The 19787-nt window shown below is 49.5% G+C and overlaps 1 protein-coding gene across 50 annotated transcripts in view; it reads left to right on the top strand.

The window, feature by feature from the left end:
- Positions 1-19787, top strand: part of LOC121064915 — an 89898-nt gene that overhangs the window by 50945 nt on the left and 19166 nt on the right. For 30 of the 50 annotated variants that reach the window (XR_005816775.1, XR_005816791.1, XR_005816797.1 and 27 more), the window contains one exon: positions 19422-19501. The exons of 4 other annotated variants lie outside the window; for them this stretch is intronic. Coding sequence is in view for 3 of the 46 variants with exons in the window: in XM_040547139.1 (XP_040403073.1) it covers positions 4330-4544; positions 4797-4878; positions 19422-19501 (377 nt within the window). In the remaining 43 variants the exon portion in view is untranslated. Of the gene's footprint in view, positions 1-3674; positions 4545-4796; positions 4879-6758; positions 7592-12074; positions 12280-13620; positions 19502-19787 lie in introns of those variants that run through there. 16 more of the 50 variants (XR_005816802.1, XR_005816805.1, XR_005816806.1 and 13 more) reach the window with 12 other exon arrangements.

The raw sequence follows: 19787 nt of genomic DNA on the forward strand, positions 1-19787 counted from the left end.
CTGTTGATCCTTCTGAAAAGGCAGACAGGGCTTCTGAAAAGGTTTGACACTGCAAAGCGTTGTTTATTTGTGAAAGTATTATTACGCTTTGAATATCTATTATTCATCTCCTTGTTCTAAAACTGACAATATATCACAAAATTGCTCTTAGATTTCAGAGCTTTGAGCAAAAGCTGTTTTTGTCCCCAGCTTCCTATGACAGTGCTGGGAAGTGCCTTACCCTTTGTATCTCTGTAGTCTCCTTTTATGAATTGTGAGTGATGGCGGGGAAGTATAAAAGAGAGCAGAGGAGCTGGTTTGATGTTCATAAAAGGCTTTGATAAAAGATGCAGCACATAGACTCGATATTGTATCCTATTTTTAACTTCTTAAGAGCACAAAGCGCTCAGATCCAATATTTATGTAAATGCAAAAGGGGGGGCTGCATTTTTTTTTAATTTTTCATTTTTAGGACCGTCTCAAATAAAACAGCAAAGTCTCCATTTTGTATCCCAGTAAAACTTGGAGTTCCTGCGTACGGTGGAGCTGAAGTGGCAGAGTTAGTGGCACGGCTGGTGCTGGAGGAGTGGCTCGATGCCCACTGACCACGGGGCCGGCACCCAGCGCGAGCAGCCACGGGATGCAGGGGTGATGTTTTTCCCGTGTTCCCAGCCCCACATTTCCCACAATCGATCTCTCCCCCGAGAAGCAGAAAAATAAAGCGTTTGAAAGCGAGGGCAGCTCCTCTCGTTTCTGTACAAGTCAGATTACGGTAAAGGCATCTCTGTAATAAGCAGCTTTGCTTGCTCGGTAGGAGATGAGAGGCTGTGTGCAGACAGGGTAATTTGGGTTTTACTGATGAAAGTGCTTGTCATTATTTCCAACCTCCTACATGTTTCGGTGTTCTCTTTAATCTCTTCTATCAGCCTTGCTCGCAGTGTGCCTGCATACCCATGCATATTCATGTGCGGAGCTGTGATTCAGGAATGCACATAGGAGCGCACACACAAAGCTCATTAAGGTGCTTTCCTGTCTGCGTGTGCATACACATGCAGGGATGGAAATTGTCTGCAAGGAGAAGGGCGTGTAGCGCAGTAGCACGGTTGTTTGCGTGATTGGGTTATTCATCCGTACACAGGCTTTCGCTCTGGGTCTCGAGAATCCCAGTGGTGATGGCAGCGCGCAAACCTGATTTTGATGTCACTGTGGTGCCTGATCACAAGCATCTTGCTGTTATTTTGTTGGGGAGAGGTGTCTTGAGCCAGGGAAGCCCAGAATGGGGAGATGGTGCTGAGTCCCCCCTTGTTGCAGTGTTGAGAAAGATTTTTATCTTGATCTTGAGCGCAGCCGAAGAGCTGCTGGTGGTGGTTTTGAGTTCTTCAGCAGCACACGCTCCTCTGAGGGGCTGCTCAAGTCAGGAGCTGCGCTAAAAGTAATTGATTTTGGGCAAAGATGTCCCAGTCTGCCACCTGTCTGAGGTGCATATGCCACCTTCTGCTCAGGTCCTCATGTGTGAACTTTCTGAAGGGAAATACCAGCCTTAGGCTGCCATCAGAAGATGCTGAGAAGATGCTTGGGTGTTGCTGGCAGTCCTGTCCTGCCTCTGCTGTCGTCCTGGGAGCTGGCAAAGCTGAAGCTGAGCATCTGCAGGATGAAACGCTCTGTCCGGGTACCCAGGCTCGCAGCAGACCCGTGTGGTGTTGCTTGATAGCCTCACGCTTTGTCTGCACCTTCCTCCCGGCTGTGTCACAGCAGAGGTGAGTCCCAAGCATGTAAGTCACTTGTATCCCGAGCCTTTTCCTGTACCCACACACAACTTTACGGGCTAAATAAGTTGAAATTGCCTTGTCTAAAGAGTAGTTAACTTCTTTGGGCTCATCTGTAACACTGCAGCACTGCGTGCAAGGAGGTGCTGTAAGGCTCAGCAGTGTGACTTGGCAGGCACCTGTGGCAGATTGTCAGTTACCCGAAGCTTTGGGCATCCATGTAAGCTATTGGAGAACTGTAAGCTATTGGAGAACTTTTTGGCATTGGAGTGGACACTGTGGTTAATTGGAAAAGCTGATCCTTGATCCAGTAAGGAGACAAGGGACAGTTCAGGGTAGGACTTGCTGACCTGCACTTAAATCCATGGTGGGATGCGAGCCACTTGTGGTGGGCTGCTTGCACAGGCTCAGGTGTTCTGAGGTGTTTGTGCCTTGCCTTGCTGTGTGCTGTAAAGCAGCTCAGGTGCTTAAATTGCATTTTCAGGAGCAATTCAGATGTTTCACTGCGAGTCACAGAGGGCCAGGCTCTGAAGTGCGCCAAGGGCTCCCCCAAACCAGGCTGCATCAAGCACAGCTGTGCCAAAGCATTTGGTGCTTGGCTTTCCTTTGAAGCATCCTCACTCTGCGCCCGTCATGTTCTTCAAGCCAGATTTTACAGGCTTTCTTATTAAATGAGCACTTTTATGTAGCTGTGCTGAAGCAGGATCCTGGCAGGAGGAGCGCTGCCAGCTGTGAGAGGCAACCCAAAACAACAACAAGAGAAAGTGTCCAGATGAAAGGTCTGGTAAGTGTCAGGGTCTCCTCTGCCCTGTTTTCAGGCTCTTTTGTAATCAGCTGTCATTTTAGGGTCTGGGCATAGTGGAGCTCAGCAAGTACAGATTGAAACTTAAACAAACAGTGACTCTTCTATAAATATTTAGCTCTCACTGTTTAGGAACTGCTGGGAGCAGGAGACAAAATAAATTTGAAGTTCATGACTGTCTGAAAAAGCTATTGGAGGATGGCACTCGGTCGCTGGACCGGCTGGCATGTAGGTTTTGAGTAGCTCTTCCTCTATTTTTCCTGAAGGAAAGGGCATATTTAAGCATCCTTTGCAGAGAAATGAGACTGCACTCTGCCAGTGTTCGCACGTATTGTTTTTCCAAAAATACAGCAGTGGGAAGAGCAAGGGTAAGGCTGAGTTCCTTGACCCCTGCTGCAATTAAGCCTGCCCTGCAAGTCACTGACAGCAGGGCTTGCCTCAGAACAGTTGCCACTTGTCTGGCGGATAACTAATTTTGTCTTTGTTTTCACTGCAATGGGCAGAGGCAACCTCAGGGGCCGTGTCCTCTGAGGTTCACTGAGGTTTGTGGGGTTTCTGTGCACGGTTGTGCTGCAGCAGAGGTTCAACGCGAGGCAAAGATCTGCAGCTCAGCTGCTCCAGCTCAATGTCCAAGAACTGAGGCTCCTCGCTGACGGATGGAGGAAAAGGATGGCCCTACACAGCTTTCTCTGCAAATGTGCATCTGCGTGGAAGTCGAGGATGGAGCTGTGGTGTATGGAGACGTCTCTGAGCTTTTGGCTGCTGCCTTGGGACCAGCATGGCTGCTGACCGCGGGGCCTGCGCTAAATCTTGGGCTGCCACATTGTTCCTGCTTTTGCAAAAACCTTGATAGCAAGGTGGGCCTATCCCGGTCAGCCTTTGTTTGCCTCTTAAATACGAAGATAATATCCTTCTACCTTGCAGGGCTCTTGCAAGAAAGGGAAAGAATGAAATGTGCTGATAAGAAGCCATATCAGCAGCTGAGACAGGCAGATGCACACATGCTTTGTGTAAGGAGAGAACTTCGCTACACACAAAAGTCTGGGGTTGTTGATTAAAAAGAAAGAAAAAGATCAATTATTGATTATTTTCTTTCTTCTCTTGCTATTCCAATATGAAGTATGGTTTTATAAAAACAAAAAACAAAAACACTTTTTTATTAACTTTCTGCTCAGTGCCTGCAGTGCTGCTTTGTACCGGAGCTGTCTTTGCCACCAATTGCCCCACCGCCCAGCATGCTGTTGCCCTGTGCCCAAAATGACTTTTCTTGATGATGAAAATTCCCAAATGTCATGGGGAAAAAAAAACATTCAGAGTGCAGGGGGGCATAGGAGTCACCTTGTGGAGTGGCTCCACGCGCTGCTACCTGATCCTTTGGAGAACTGGAGGTAGCAGTGGCACAGGCTGCCCAGAGAGGCTGTGTAGTCTCCTCCTTGGAGATCTTCAGAAGCTGCCTGGACGTGGTGCTGGGCACCCTGCTCTGGGTGTCCCTGCTTGGGCAGGGTGGGACCAGGTGGACCCCAGAGGGCCCTGCCAGCCTCACTCATTCTGGGATTCTTTGAAGATGAGGATCCCATAGATACACACCGACAGCTGGACAATGTAGTGGAAAACCATAGACCGATTCTTAATTGCTTAATTGAACCTCTTTGCTGTCAGCCTTCATCCTGAAGCATTTGATTGACCTTATCTTATTTTGCAAAGTTAAAAAAAGAACCGTCAGAAAACACAACCCCTGGTGACTTGCTCGAGGAGGAGAGCGAGTACAGTCAAATATTTTGCATGCCCTGCAAGACGTTCTGTGCTTGCTTGCACCGCCTCTGCCCCCAGCTCTGCTCAGCTTTCTGGAGAGCTGAAGGTGTGGGGAGGATTCAGCGCAAGGGCGAGCGATGCCAGGGTGCTCAGCGTGCAGCACCCTCCTGTTGGGATGCTGGGAGCATGATACGAAGGGAGAGCGGCCGAGGAGACGACATGGGGGAAGGAGGAGTGAGGAAAAGGTAAATTCCTTGGGTGCCAGCTCATTGAAACCACTTCTGGGGCTTGAGAGAAAATGTCAGTGTTTGAGTTGGATGCGGTGGCGGACTTGATGGTTTTTCTCTTTCAATAGTTTCTTTTAATGCTCTTCCTAATTTAAAAGGAAGGTTTAAAATTATTAATATTCTACCTCCTAAGCGAAGGGATTCCAAAGCCCTTTGCAAAGCTCTGCTAAAGCATCTCACCTAGAAAACAGCCTCATGTTTTTTTCCCAGCTTCATCCTCGACAGAAGCCACTCCTTGTCTTCACGCGAAATCTGCAGAAGTGGAGAAAGTGGAGGTTGGTTTCTCTGGAAGGTAATTTTCTCAGATGGTATTTGGCCAGAAAGCATAAAGATGATAATGATATATATATATATTATATATATATATATAAAGATGTAGATATATAAATAATGATATATATATATATATATTTATATATATATATATATATATATATATATGGATATATATATATATATATATGGATATACATATATAAATATATATATCCATATATATATATATATATATACATATATACATATATACATATATACATATACATATACATATATATATATGTATATGTATATTTGGCATAGCCTTTCCAGATTTCTGTGTTTCTGATCGTTGCTGAGACCACGCTTTCTATCAGGGGTGTCAGTGCTCGGTCTGGGACACCCAAGGGGAGCGTACCCCATTCCTGCAGCATCCTGGCAAGGGAGACAGGGAGCAGAGCTGAGGCTGCAGGCATCGATCTGTGCAAAAGCTGCAGGTAGAGCCAGAGCCTCCCGTTAGATTTACGATGCATTTGCCCGCTGAACCTCCCCATTCACTTTGGGTATTTATCCTGATTTTGTACCAAATCTCCTTCTTGCTACTTGAACTGATCCGCAGACAAGCAGAAAGAATAAAGTAGTATAACTTTGGCTCGGGGCAGCTGTCCAAGGGATATATTGGGATACACTTGGCCTTTGAAAGAGGGACTTCAGTCTCCAGTCCTGTTGGTCCCTCTGGCTCCTGGAAGTTTTCCTTCCAAATGGTTACTTCTAACCTCAGAGAAGAAGTTTGTGTTTTTCGGAGCTATGATTAATACCGTTTTTACGCTTCGTTGCAAAATGCCGCACAATAAATGAGACCAGCAGGGTGGTGTTTTACAGGGGTGTGTGGGGGGAAATCAAACAAATGCTCTCAGACACTGTTTTGGAACAGTGATGTGTGTGTGTGTGTTGTATAATCTCTTGCAAACTGTGAGGTTTTGTTCCTGTTAAAAGGAAGGGGAAAAAAAAGGCTTAAACCTCGTCTATGGAAAGAATGTCAGAAATAGTTGAGGAATTGAGTAATTACGGTCTTTTTGCACCAGGTCAGTGAGAGCTGAGTTAAGGTGCAGAATTGCAATGTAACACATTTTGAAATAAGGTGAGGAGTGCTGTATTTCATCTCAGGTCCATGAGCCATTTGTAGGTTCCTGCTTGTTCCTAGTCCTTTTCCTTGGGAAGTTTGTACGTGTGACTGCGTGGAAGAGGTGCCTGACATGCAGCTGAGCTCAGCAGCGGGAGCAATGGGACAAGGTGCTTGGTTCAGGCTTTGGAGCCAGTCACGCTTGGTGCACAGTGCCAGAAACGGTCTCCTCGCTGTTGTGCAAGGCTTGCCGTGTGAAGGCAGGCTGCCTGACAGCTTGTGGTCCCTCTGGGGGCTCTGAATCACGCAAGAAGCAGCAGCAGATGGCCCCATGCAGAGGTTGCTGGTTGCCTCCTGCTTGTCCCTCCTGGGATCTGCCTTGGGATCAGGAAGCCCCTAGGGGCACGTGCTGTGCTGTGCAGGACTGATGGCAGCACCTGGCCCTTTTCCATCCCAGGAATGCCATCCCAGCCCAAATCTTCCACCACCGCCTTCGTTCAGTGGTGCTGGATCCATCAGGATCCATCCGTGTGCACCAGTCCCTCTCCGGCCCGCAGGCTCCCCAGTTCTTGAACTGGAAGTGATCTGGTTCTGGGGTTGTGCCTCCAGCTAGCTCTGCTGACTTTTGCTTTCCCTCCCATGGACACAGTGTGCTACTCCCAGTCAGCCCGAGGGCCTGAGTCATTCACCACAGGAATCTGAGACTCATTATCGACATCAAATGCGGCTCCTTAGACCTTTGAAGTGGACGGCGTCAATCTTGATGGAGCTGCAGCGTGAGGTACTGGTCGCATCGCACTCCTCAGCTGCCCCAGAAAATCTCAGTGGCAGACCCCGGGGAAGAGAGGCTGAGAGGTTGTTGCATGCCCAGATTCCTCATCTCGTGGATTCAGAGGATGCTCACATGCGTGGGAGATGCTGCCCTGCATCCCCTTGGGGTCACCGAGATTGTCACGGGTTTGCTTCCTGGTAGCACCTTGGCTGATAGAACTCATGGCCTGGTTCCTTCTCTTGGTCTGTAGTGTTTCTTCCTGTTCTCCCTCCCTGGAAAGTAGCAGCCTTGTTTGTTGTCCTGGGTGCTTTTTTTTTTTTTTTTTTTTTTTTTTTCCCCCTCCAAGCCGCTTGTTTTCCATGAGCTTGCGGTCTCTGATAAGCAGTGGGACTGACAGGAATGAGGTGATAGTCACCAGCGAGCGCTCCCGCTGTCCACAGACTCACCCCATCAGCATGCTCAGCCCTCATGCCGGTGACATGGGTGTTTGCTCATTAAAAATAGACCACAGACAATGCCACTTCCTGAGGACTGTGATTTATCATTTAATAACAAGTGGTTACTCATTTTCCTTTGGAAAACTTTCTGGAAGTGTTATTTTGCTTTCTCCCCTTGCTTCCTTTTTTTAATTATTTTTTTATTTCCTTTTGAGTGCTTCATTACCCTTCCCAACCACTGTTCCTTTTAAATGAAGTATTCCTTTTTCAAGTGGAAATCATTTTTGTGAGTTAAAGATTGGGAAAAAACATTGTTAACCCTTTGGATGTGAGCTTTTCTTTGCGAGCTCCTGCAGCACTGGAGCTCAGCCATGGGAAATAACAGCGAGGAGATCAGTGAAACCCAGCTCGGAAGGTAAGACTTGAAGAAATACGGTGATCCTTCACCTAGTCTGGATAATCTGCTTGATCTGACTTCTAAGAAAACTTGAAGTAACTGCAGAGCTCTTCTATTTTTGCTCATATTGTCTGAATTACCAGCTCTGGAGGGATGGAGGACGTCCAGAGCTATGAGGAAAACTCATGCCAGTGCTGGCATTTTAGTGACTGTACAAAAAAAAAAAATGGTGCTGAAAGCTGTTGAGTAGCTCTCGGAAACACTGACAGCTTGATAAACAAACTTGGGAAATATGACTAAGATGAAATAGTCATAATTGGGTACTTAGGAAGCTATACTTAAAAAAAAAAAAAAAAAGGAAAAAAATAAAAAGGTTGCTGTTGGATCAGGAAGGCATTTTGAGGAGTCTGCCTAGGGTCTAGTTTCTGTAGTAGGTTATATGTTAGACTGCAAAGGATACAGAAGATGAATAGCAACCAGAGGCATTGCAGATGCTTCAGGTGATAGTATCCTCGCTTGCAGTTGTTTGAAGCTACAGGGGTGGTTTGGAGACAAGAAAAATAAATTCAGTAAAGACAAGTGCAAATTAGTGCAGTTGGAAATGGGATGCATGTACCCAGAATGAACAATAACAGGTTAACTGCAGAATGGGGTCTGGGAGCCGCAGTGAATCACAGCCTGGATGTGTATTAGGAGTCAGATGCTGTTACAAGAAAGGCAAATCCTGAATAGTCCATGGGAAAATGGCAAAGGTAACAATTCCGTCTCAGTTGTCTCATGAAACCTCGCTTGAAAACACAGCATTCAGTCTCAGCCCCTCTATTTTTAATATGAAAGCAAGCGGCTTGGGAAGATGGAGCTGCCGTTTGGGAAACTTCACTTACGAGGAATAGCGAGAAGATTTGCATATGCTAAACCTAGGAGAAAAACAACCACAGGTGTCAGGCATGGTTTGATGGGATGCTCTCTTTAGCAGTGATTTTGGAGCCAGGTGTATCTGCTCTCCTGGCGTTCCCTGACCTGCAGCTCATCATCTGGGTAGTGGTGTAGCCACGATGGTCTATATGCTGACCCTGTGAGCTGGACCAAGGAACTTAGATTTGTATAGAGAAACAAAGCCCCAAAGTGTCCCTAAAGTTATTTCACAGTGTGGCTGCACGGTTTTGCTTGGCCAATGGATAGGTTTTAGGAGGAAGGGCAAGGAGAGGAGAGGTGGTTGAACATCTCTTTTGAAATGAGACTCGAATGGAAGGTCGCAGATTTGGGATGCCCAGCAAGGTGGTGTGAGGAGCACAGCGTCTCTCCCCGGCTGAGGACAGGACCAGAGGAAGGTTGTCCATAAAGCAGTGCTTTCCTGGACGCTGCCTTGCAGTGCCTCAGCTTGGATGTGCCCGATGGCGACGGGACCAGCTGGTGTTTCTCAAGGTATAGGTTCCAGCTCCTGGTGGTGGCAGTGAGGGACGAATGAACGATTCTGGAGCTGGCCCAAAAGGGATTAGAAAACGCTTTGTTAGCATCCCAGCAGCCCTTCCTGGATGGTGGGTGAATGCTGCTGGTGGCTGGGAGCTGCAGCTGAGTCTGGCTTCCTTCTTGGCAGGAGCGGAGCCAGTGTTGCCTTGGAGAGCAGCACGAAGACAAATGAGCCAAGAGGGCTTCAGGGTTGGATGGCTGCTGGACGTCCCTCCTGGCCCAGCGTTTCTGCAGTCCTTGCATCCAGATTTTGGCATGCTTCTGGTTGCTGCCCTTCGGTCCTGCTGAGCCTGCGTGTCCCAGTGCCGAGGAGTCGTCTCCTGGCAATCCGAGTCCAGATTTCCGACATGACTGCATTTTTGGCTCCTGGGAGCCGTTCCATTGACCACAAATTGGTCACCCAGTGCCGTGATGCAAGCTGATGATTTCCTCCCCTGTAAATGCTAAACCAAATACCCCTGCGACTGCCGTCTCGCCTGGTGTTCGCAGCCGCTGGGAATGCTCTCCGGCCCCCCGAGCCCAGATGATTCAAGCTGATACTTATGCTTATGATTAAATGCTAAATGCCTTGTCTCTTCTGCCCTCCCAGCTGTACCCCCGAGGGAAAAGAGGGGTTTTACCATATGAAGAAAGAGTTTTCTGGTATTGGTTGGTTGGTATTGAGAAAGCGTAGCATCAAAGCTAAAACAGCGTGCGCTGGCTTTTAAAATCACAGTAGGACATAAAAGTGCCTCGACGAGGAAGATGATAGATAGGCAGAGCTACTGGGTACGCCTGCTCTTTTTCAGAGGCTGCAGCAGTTTCCCCGCAGTGTGCAGGGCTCCCTTGCCGTGCTGCGACCCTGTGCTGCGCTGAGTGCAGTGTCTCGGGGGATGTAGATCTGAGCCTTGCTACCCAGCCCTGGGTTTCAGTTCTAGCTCAGACACTGCTAAAATTTCCCTTAAAAAAAGAAAGAAAAAAGAGCTTGATCATGACACAGGCGACACGTGACATGCTGGCACTGATTCTGACTTGTGTTGATCTAGGTTGTTCAAAAAATAATGGTAATTTGTCTTAAAAAGGTTACTGAGAAGGTGAAGAAGAAAATAAGCAATTTGCTGTTCGGTGCCTCCTCACAGCTCACAGGCTGGGGTTTACACTGGAAAGAAGTCAAATGCAATTGTAAACCCACACTGCAGAGAGGTGAGCGACTGGCAATCGAGTTGGACAGGCTGCAAGAAACTTACACTGTGTGTAAATAAAGAAACAAGAGGATTTCAAGCACAAAGCATGGAGCAAAGAGCTCCCATGGGGCAGGGGACTGTGTTACAGCACGTGTGAGCTTTGTTGGGTATGAACATGATCTAAGGAGGAATGATTTTTTTTTTTTTTTTTCCCAGCAGAAAAGCTGAAGGCTCCCCAGGCGGTTCCTCCACGCGACGTTGTATCGGAGGAAATGGCCACCAAGTGACTTTTGCTGGGAAGTGAGCTTGTGGCAGGGCTGCTGAGAGCAGTGTAAGAGGAGCAGCATCACGGGAACGCTTCTTGGGGCGTGCAAAAAGCACCCAGAGTTGCCCAAACCCACCCCAATTTTGCAAACCATGGTGGGTGGTTTGGGCAATGCTGAGGGTTTTTATTTCTCAAATGCTTGGTAGGGGCAGGGTGAGACCCCAGCCTGTCTCACAGATGCATAGGTTGGATGAGTGAGGTGTTGGGCTAGCGCTGTGCCACCCAGCCCTGACAGCAGCAATGTGGACATGGGAAGCATGTGTTGCCTTCCCCTGATGGCACTGAGACCGGCTTGGAGGCTGCTCTGGGGAGCGCGTGTCCCCTTGGTCACTTGTTCATGCCCAGGCATGATTATTTGCTGGCATCACCCTTGCCCTGCATTTCCAAGGTGTCTCTCTGTACAGTAACACATGCGTCATTAAAAAAAAAATGGGAATGGGAGGAGCTGTGAGGCTTCCAGGTTGGGTCAGGTCACTGCATCTGCCTGACCATCCTGTCCTGTCCAGCAAGGGGAGATGAAACTCCTCCTGCAGCGATGGAGACCTGCAAAGAGCCAGCGAGGAGACCTCCACCGAGCCCTCGGGGCAGCACCAGCTCCAAGTTTTGCAACAGCAAACTTCTTGTCCCGGGGGAAACTGCAGCTCTTAGGGTCAGGAAATTCAGTGTAGTTTCCACCTGCCTGGTCCAGGGTCACTGTGCTGGTGCCAGCTTTACAGGGTGGCACAGAGAAGCACCTGCATGGTGCCAGTGCTGCCCCGTGCCCTTGTCCTACTTTGCATCATTGCAGCCCCGAGTCCTGCTGCAGATGCTCGTGCAGGGAGCTCATTTGGACACATCTCTGGTGGATGGGGTCGTTCTGCCCTTGGTGTACATTCGTGCTTGTACTAATGAGTTTATTGGGGTAGTCCAAGTGGCTGTAGCTACTCAAATATTTGGCCACACACAGCTCTTTTGCCTGGCTTTTGTGAGCATCCAGGTTATTGCTGCCTCTCCCAAACCTGTTGGTGACTTTTGTCACCTCCCTGTGGTTTGACTCCCTTCCTCTGTACCTTTTCACCCCAAAATCATTTTTAAGAAGGCGCTCTCGAGGCTGGCATGCCTTAGCAGGCCTCCACTGATGTGCACGCTCTTTATCTCTGTTTGCAGGCTGCCAGGGCAGGGCTGGAGGTGCAGCTCTGCAGGCACCCAGGGCGAGTCAGTGCAGCAGGTCTCCTGGTATGCAGCACATCTGCAGCAGAAGGAGAAGAGCCTGTAACATTTTGCTGCCTCCAGCCTCAGATTGGCAGCAAACATGGCAATTTGGCATGGGAGCATTGAGAAAGCGTGTGCGCTGGGAGCACCGGCAGCGGGGCGCTGTGGCAGAGAGCCCTCGGAGCATCCTGGCTCCTTGGAGGCAGGGCTTGGCAGCCTTGACTTAGCCATGATCCCACTGGCCCAAATCTGAGAAAACTGGACTCTCCCATCCGCTTCAGGAGGCTCTGAATCAGGCCTTTATTAAGCAACCGGTGAGAGCTTCTCTTTGTGCTTGCATGCAAATGTTTCTCAACCCCACGAGCCAGCTGCTGCGCAGCAGCTCGTGTGCTGCAGAGCGGGAGGTGGAGAAAGTTGCTGGTGAAGGCAGCGTTTGATGCTTCAATACAGCCAAAGAGGGGATCTTTTTTTAACTGGTAAAGCATGTATTTTGTGAGTGAAAGGGGCTGGCTGTTGTCTGAGCCATGTGTATCGCAGCCTCCAGCACTGGCAACCAGGTTGGTTCCTGTTACGTTGTTCATTGCTTTAGTGAGATACAGGGATAAGCAGCAGTGTTTGCTTGGCTGCTGCAACCGGGCACTTGACTTTGTGGCGTTTTGGTTTGTTCCTGATGTTCGAGAGCTGTCGTTTGGGGCAGCAGCCTTTGCAACACAGCGTCATGCCTCTGCCTGTCTGCTCCATGTTGATCCCAAAGGCCGGTCTAGAGGCACAGTGGGGGCAGCAGGAGGGAGCCCCCACCACCCCCCCCCCCCCCCCCCCCCTTAGGGAGGGATGATGGATTTGATGGCCAGGAGCTGCCAGCACAGGGATGTGTGGAGGTGCTGGAGGTGGGAAGTTGGGTGCAGGACCCTGGGGTGAGACCTTGAGGGTACCTGCTGGGAGATATTTGATGTCTTCATTCTTTCCTCAGTGTGCTTGTCCTGAGCAGGTGGATACCAAACAGCATTTCTACCCAAGTGGGTAATCCATCATCTGGCCATTTCTGCCGGGAAAGCATCTCCCGGGCGGGTCCAGTGCCTTGCCGGGGTGGTAGCCACGTGGGGCATCCCTGTGGTCGGGACCTCTGTGCCTTCCTCCCTGGGGATGTCATTTCTGCTCAGAGCTGTCTCAGCAGAGCATCTGATTTGGGTGCTGGGGGGAGCATCCAGGTGAGCAGGGGAGGAGGAGGAGAAGGAGAAGGAGGTCACCTTGCAGGGGACCTGTGCCAGGGTGCCACCCGTGGTACGGACAGCTGGCTGACAAGCCCAGCAAGGCGGGTGCCCGTGGGGATTTACCCTTATCTCCTGGCATGCTCACACTGGAGAGCAGGGAATATCTGCCAGCAGCTTTCCCCTTTGCCATCCCCATTTTTCCTCTGGCTCTGTCCAGCTCTGCAGCTCAAGAGATTGTCAGCACGGGAAGCGTTGCCCATCGCCTCCCTGCGCTCATCCCCTCGGCTTTTTCCTCCCGCTCCTGGTGCCGAGTGGCTCCGACAGACTTTGGCTGGCATCCCAGAAACAACCTCTGAACACACACAAACCAGGAAGGCTAAAATAACACTTTAAAATTGTTAAATAAATAGCGATCGGTCTCTGTTAAATGGGAAACGCGGCTTAATTTGTTAGATTTTTTTTGTCCTCCCTCGGACAGGGAATTTGTGTGTGTGTGTGCGCGCAGAGTGCTTCTTGTAGCTCGTAATTTCTGTGCCGTGGCCCCAAGTGGGCAGAGAAGGGTTATGAGACTGCGAGTTACTAAACACTTACAGTAAAAGTGTAGTCATCCTGAACCTCATCCAAACAGCCTTAGTTTTTTTTTTTTTTTTTTAATTTTTCTGCTTTTTTTTTCCTTTCTCCCGCCAGGATGCTGCTGCGTCACTTGCATTCTTCACCCCTACCGCCTTGTTGGGAAGGAGGAACCCTCCAAAACCAGCAGTAACTCTTTCCAGGCTCCTCGCAGCAGTGCCCAGGGTTGCTCGGTGCTGCTCCGCTCTGGCCCGAGGCACCTGGAAAGCATGGGGGCTCGCTCTGCAGCGGGCGATGGTGCCGGGCCTTACCGTGCCCAATCTCTGCCAGCAGCCACCCGAAAAGGACTCGCTTCTTTCTCTCTGGCGCCTTTTCAGATCTCGAGCAGAAATAGCATAACAATTATCGTAGTGTGAGAGAGCGGGGAGCTCTGCGGGAAGCATTTGGGAAATGTCTGCTGTGAACGGCTGCCAGCAAAGGCTCTGCCGAGCAGGAAGAGGGATTGACTTAGATACCAAAATTTGTGTGTCAGTGTGAGAAAGTGCACATCTCATCCTTCCTGGGTCTCTTCCTAGCAAGCGTGTCCCTCCCAGAGCTTTCCTGGAGGACCCGGGGATGCAGCGTGGGGCTGGAGGGGAGGCGGCGGTGCTGGGGCTGGTTAGCTTCTGTGCCTTGCTGCTGAATGGCCTTGCCAGTTCCTGTGTTTTATTATTTCTGTCATCTCTCAGAAGATGCTTCACTGCCAGCGTATGCCTATTCTTCTGGGTGTTGTGCCTGTATCTCTGCTGCCCGCATGCAGAACACGTCAGCGTGTCTTTCCCAGGCAGCTCCGAAGATATCCTGGGGCTCGGTTCGTTGGAAAGCAAGATGCTCTCAGGACTGTGCTGGCCACCACCTCTCATAAGCATCAAAAGGCACCCCGCTACATTCTTCTAGCAGGAGAGGAATGCAGAAATCGCTCTTCTGGCTGGGACCGGTGGTCATTTCTGCCAGAGGTGGCAGGGATGGCACAGTGCCCGTGGTGGGGAGTTCACACCGTGCGGGCAGGTAGAGCAGTGAGGATAAGGTCCTGCTGCTGCCTGTGCTGTTGGCATCTTTGCAAGTCAAAAAAGAGTAATAGGACGTGGGTTTCTGTATAGGTCATTAATTGTCCAGCCAGCTCTGCCCTGGCTGTGTCACTGGGTTGGAGTCATGAGAGCCCTTCCCTACCAGGGCAAGCTGTGGGCACGCTGGGCACAGGAGCACCCACACTGGCTCCAGACAGAGCTGTAGGGGTCAGCTTTTGGGTTTTCTGGGTTACTGCTTCCCTCCTGCCCTCCCTCACCCACAGTGGGGTGCATGGACTGTACTGGGGCTCACCTCTCGCCATCGCCCCTCGCTGCAGCACGGCGCATTGGGTGAGTGATGCAGGGGATGTACCCCTACACCCGGACCTGCTCCTGTTTCGGGCTGATCTCCAGTTTTTTTTACACATGAATTACCCCAGTCCGGTGTTTTGAATAGTAGAAACTTGTCTGTGTGTTGGCCACGTGGGAGACAATTGTTTCTTGCGAGCTAGCTGAATGGCAAAAAAATAAAAAATAATAATAACCATTACCTCCCTACAGTGCCAAAATTGCACATTTCATTGCTCAGCTTCCCAAAGTTGTTCATGTGGGGGCGAGCTGTGGGGCAGGGGGACTTTGTGCTCCTGCCCCATGAGCTGCAGGAGCTCAGGGGCTAGAGGTCTGTCTCTTTGAATGAGAGCAGAGTAAAACTGCAGAAGTGGCCTGAGCGGGGATACCCAAAATTGACTTCAAAAGGACGGGAAGTGGGTGTCTAAATACAACCTGCAAGTCTTTAGTTCTTTATGACCGTGATGGCCTGAGCCTGTTATCTTGAGCATCGGTGTTGCTTCAGCGATGGAAACAGCTGATTTTTTTTTACGTGAGCCTTCCTCTCAGATGGGGTAGTCATGTTTCTTCAATATATACAATAAATCTCGATGCCTGGTGAAGCGAAGTGTCTCTGCTTCAGCCTTCCAAAGAGACATGCAAGAATAAAGCAAGAAGATTCACTGTGTGCTAAAACGCTCCACATATTAAAAACCAAAACAATCAAAAAAACAAAACAAAACCAAAACAAACAAAAAAACACTCCTCTGTGAATGTCCAGTTTCAGCTTTGCCATAAAACTCACCAGTCAGTAAACGGTGGATCTCCTGTTCCCATGGAGAAAGCTTTTAAGTCTGCAGCAGCCTTGCTGTGGGAAAGAAAAAAAAAATAAATCAAAAAGATCCACTCTTGGTCTTGCAAACAAAGGTTGCCTTGGATTGCGGTCACATGTTGCAGTTCAGCTGATCTGCCTCATGCCAAAAGGGGAAAGATTTCTAGTACTTGCCTGAACCCCACTGAACTGGTTTAGGGAATTAATTAGAGGGAAACTCTTCCTTTTTTTTTTTTTTTTTTTTTTTTTTTTTTTTTTCTTCTCCCGTCTCTGGTTTTCTCGTAGACCCAATGGCCCTGGGTTGGCTTCCCTGCCCTGCTGCTATGGGGAAGGCAGGAGCCTGGGGCACCGGGGATGGAGCCACCTCCTCGATGACTTGTGGCCACCGAGTGAACTTGACTGTGATTTAAATTGCACCCCCAGCAAAGGGGTTTTGGCTTTTTCCCTGCTGAAGGTGAAGGAGCCTGCCAAGGAGCTGTGTAAATCATACCCGGCGATTCTTGGTGGCTAAGTTGCATCAAGGATATCAGGAGCAGAAACTCCTGCAAGACCTTCTGGAGGTGAATTGCAACCCCCAGGTGTATGAAAGGTATCAATAAGCTGGTGGTGCTGGAAACTGGCAGCCCTCCTGTCCTGACCCAATGCTCTGTGTTCAGTAAACGCCACTCAGGTCAAGCTCCTTGCCCTGGGCACGTTGCATGGTCCATGCTGAGGGAGATGTTCAGGAGACCCTCCTAAGGCTGGAGATCGGAGGTTGTGTGAACACACACGAAATCTTTGGCTTCAGAGTTGGTATTTAGGTATGTATGTGTGTTGCATGCATTACACATGGGTTTTGGGGGCAAACCCAGTGCAACAGGTTTAGCTCTCGTCCCAGGCAGTTTTCTCAGGGCTTGTTTCTAATTTTACAAAGCTCGGCAGATCCCTGGTTTCAGAGGGTGCTTCCTCTGAGGGGTACAGCCTCAGCAGAGCCAGGTATTGAACTGATTTCCAGGATTTTGTCACCTTGCCATGTCATGGGGCTTTTTGGGGGTGGAGGTTGTAACTGCAGCCTCCATCACATGCTGTCCCCATTGTCCTTTCCCCCAGTTGATGAACCCTGGGTTCCCAGCTGGCACCTTCACTTGGGAGAGTCAGTCAAATACTTGTAGGGCGCCCAGACCTGTTAGTGTGGAATGGGCTGGTGGTTGTTTTCCCTTTTTATTAGCATTATTATTTGTTAGCCATGGTAGTAAGGATTAGGGTCTGCTGAAGACAAAGGAATAAAACCCATTTTGTTTATACCTGCCTGCTTTTGTGAACTGGAAACGCCCAGCAAAGAGCCTGAGTGTGCCAGAGAGGATACTGAAAATCTTGGCTACAGACCTCTTTGATTGTTATTTAAAAAAAAAAATATTATTATTATGCAGTAAAAAACATATCTCTGCTTTTTGGGTGAGGTGGAGTTAAATACTTACCTCTTCCCAAGTTTATTGTGCTTCCCTGTGGCATTGCACGCTTTGTTCGTAGCATCCTGTATGGGAGATGAAAAGGTTTTGTGCATACTCCCTTCGGGGCAATGTGGATTTCTCCTCAAAAACGCAGATTCTAGTGACTAGTTTTAAATGCCTAAAAAATGAGGCTTGTACTTTATCTCTTGGGAGATCATTGATGGATCCATTTCTCAGAAAGATATTTTATTCATTCGAACTATTCAGTTCTTTAATTCAGCGCCACTCCCTTCATTCGGATGCCTGGAGTCTTTTATCATGTCTCCTCTTACTCATTGCTTAGCCAAGTTAGACGTATTTAGCTCTTTTAATCTTTCCTCGTAACTCAGTGTCTTTAATCATCGTTCTTGATGTCAGAGTGTTTGATGCCCACTTTTACAGAAAGTAAGCCTGGATTTGGTGTGTGTGCGAATCATTTGGGAAGTGATCCAGGAGAGCAGCAGTAGCTGAGGTGCTGCAGCTGGTTGCACGGGCTCCCTCCTGGATTCCTCAAAAGCTTGCTCAAACCTCTCAGTGTGGGTGCTGGGGAAGGTTTCTGGCTCACCTTGTATGCCAGCAGACTTGGCACGCTCTGGGATTAATTAAAGTATTTGTTGGATGTGGGCAGCAACCCCTCCAAAGATGTCTTATGGCTTGGTTTTCCAGAGGCAGATTTCTCTGGACTTCCACGGAGCTAACTGAAGATGCAAGTGTTGATCGTGTTTGTAGAAAACAGGCCTAGAAAGGTTACTGCAACCCGTGTTTCCTTCCCTTACCCATCATCAACAAGAGCAAGATAGGGATTTATTTTTGTTCTGCTGTCTCCGAAGCAAAGCCTGGTGATCACTTGTGTTTCAGTACCTGCGTTTCAGGTCCAGGTGATTTTGCTACGTGCTGCTTGTGCTGGTAGCCCATTCTTGCTGCAGGTATTAATGTTGTTTTTCCCAACTGGTTCCTATATTTGCACCCTAAAACAGTCGTTCGCAACTTCTCAGAGCAGCTTGAATGTAAGAACTCTTGCTGGCTGTTACTGAGCTAGGCAGTGTGTCCCCTTCGGACAGTACCTTCAAACTGGGCTGTCTGACTCCTTCCCTGCATTGAGATAGGTGTACCTCCTGGAAATCTCTTATTTCAGTGGGAGCTGTAGGTATTTCTCTGCTTCAGAAAGCCTGACTGGATCATTTGCTCAGAATAGCCAAGCCCAGATGCTGAATCGAATGGGTTAACGCAGAGCATTTCCAGGTTTGCTGGCATCCCCACTAAGGCAGCTCGGGGTGGCACCTCTGCCTTGCAGGAGGAGCGGGGGCTCTGAATTGCAGAATGCTTGGCAGGGAATTAAAGGAGGCCAGAGACTGCCTGTCCCTTCCCCACATCCCATTCTGTGGGAATGCTTCTCATACTCGCCCAAATTTAGCAGTGCAAATGTCACTCGGTTAAGTACGCTGAATGACGAAGCTATTCTGATCTTAACAGAGTCCCACTGTCCTGCCTTGGTTCAAGCTTGGGCTACCAAAGAAGCCGTGTGATATATGGCTGCCCTGACAAGTGGTCCCATGGCTTGGGAGGAAGAAGAGGAGGGAGCCCTGGTTTGTGGGAGAAAGCAGACCCCCAGCACCACTGCCCAGCAGTGCAGGCTGCCAGAGCAACAGCCCAGTGTCCTCTGGGTGTCCCTTGCAATACAGGGTGTTGTGGGGGACATCCATAAAATGTAGAGGCGGCTGCTAGGGAAAGCCTGTGCCCTCTTGGCAATGCTTTGGGATCACACAGCAGGGATCGTCTGCCCCCAGCCCTTCTTCTTGCAGCTCTCCATCCCTTCACCATCCAGAGCTCTTGGCTGAGCTTCCTCAGGAGTGTTTGGGGGATTGCTTCCCCAAAAGCTGACCTGAATGTCTCCGGAGGACCTTCAGGCTTGTTTTGGTGCCCCGTTGCTGGATCTCTCCGGGTGTTCGCCACGGGGTGGGCACAGCACCGCAGGGCTCTATCCCCAGGCTGCTCGTGGGGGGCTCCGTCCCCACCCTGTGAGGGGCATGTCACACCCTGCATGCAATTACACTCATATAGCTGGGGGATTTTCACTCCCTGCCTCTTTGATTGCAACCTTGGGGGCCGGAGCGATTGCTTTTATACGTAATTGCTTTACTTTGCAGCATTATTTTGAAGAAGAGAAGAAATGAAGCTTTTTTGGTTGGAGGGAGGGAACAGGGTTTGGCTTGCTGACATTTCTTTTGTTGTGATGTTGTATAGGTCTCGCTTGACTGCGAAAAGGAGAAAGGAGGAGCGTGTGCAGGGAGGTCAGGTCCTGCCAGGGCTTCCTGGGAAATGAGGTGAGTGGTGACAGCTTTCAGCGCTGGTGAGCTCAGAGGGACAAACCCTCCGGGGCTCCCCTGCAGCCCTTGGGTGAGAGCTCTTCTGTCGAGCCTCCAGACTTCTTTTTGTTACGGGTTTCTGGGTGTATGTGCCTTCATAGGGACAGGGCTGATGGGAGGACTTTAGACTGCTGAAGTGCTTGGGGTCGCAGAGGACTGGGGACTAACGCGAGCATGCCGAGGTCTGTGGCTCACACAAACCTTGTTTCTGGCTGTGGCCTGACTGCATTTGGGATTCAGAGCA

The sequence above is a fragment of the Cygnus olor genome, chromosome 2 (genome assembly GCF_009769625.2).
Source record: "Cygnus olor isolate bCygOlo1 chromosome 2, bCygOlo1.pri.v2, whole genome shotgun sequence".
In the NCBI taxonomy this organism is placed as follows: Eukaryota; Metazoa; Chordata; class Aves; order Anseriformes; family Anatidae; genus Cygnus; species Cygnus olor.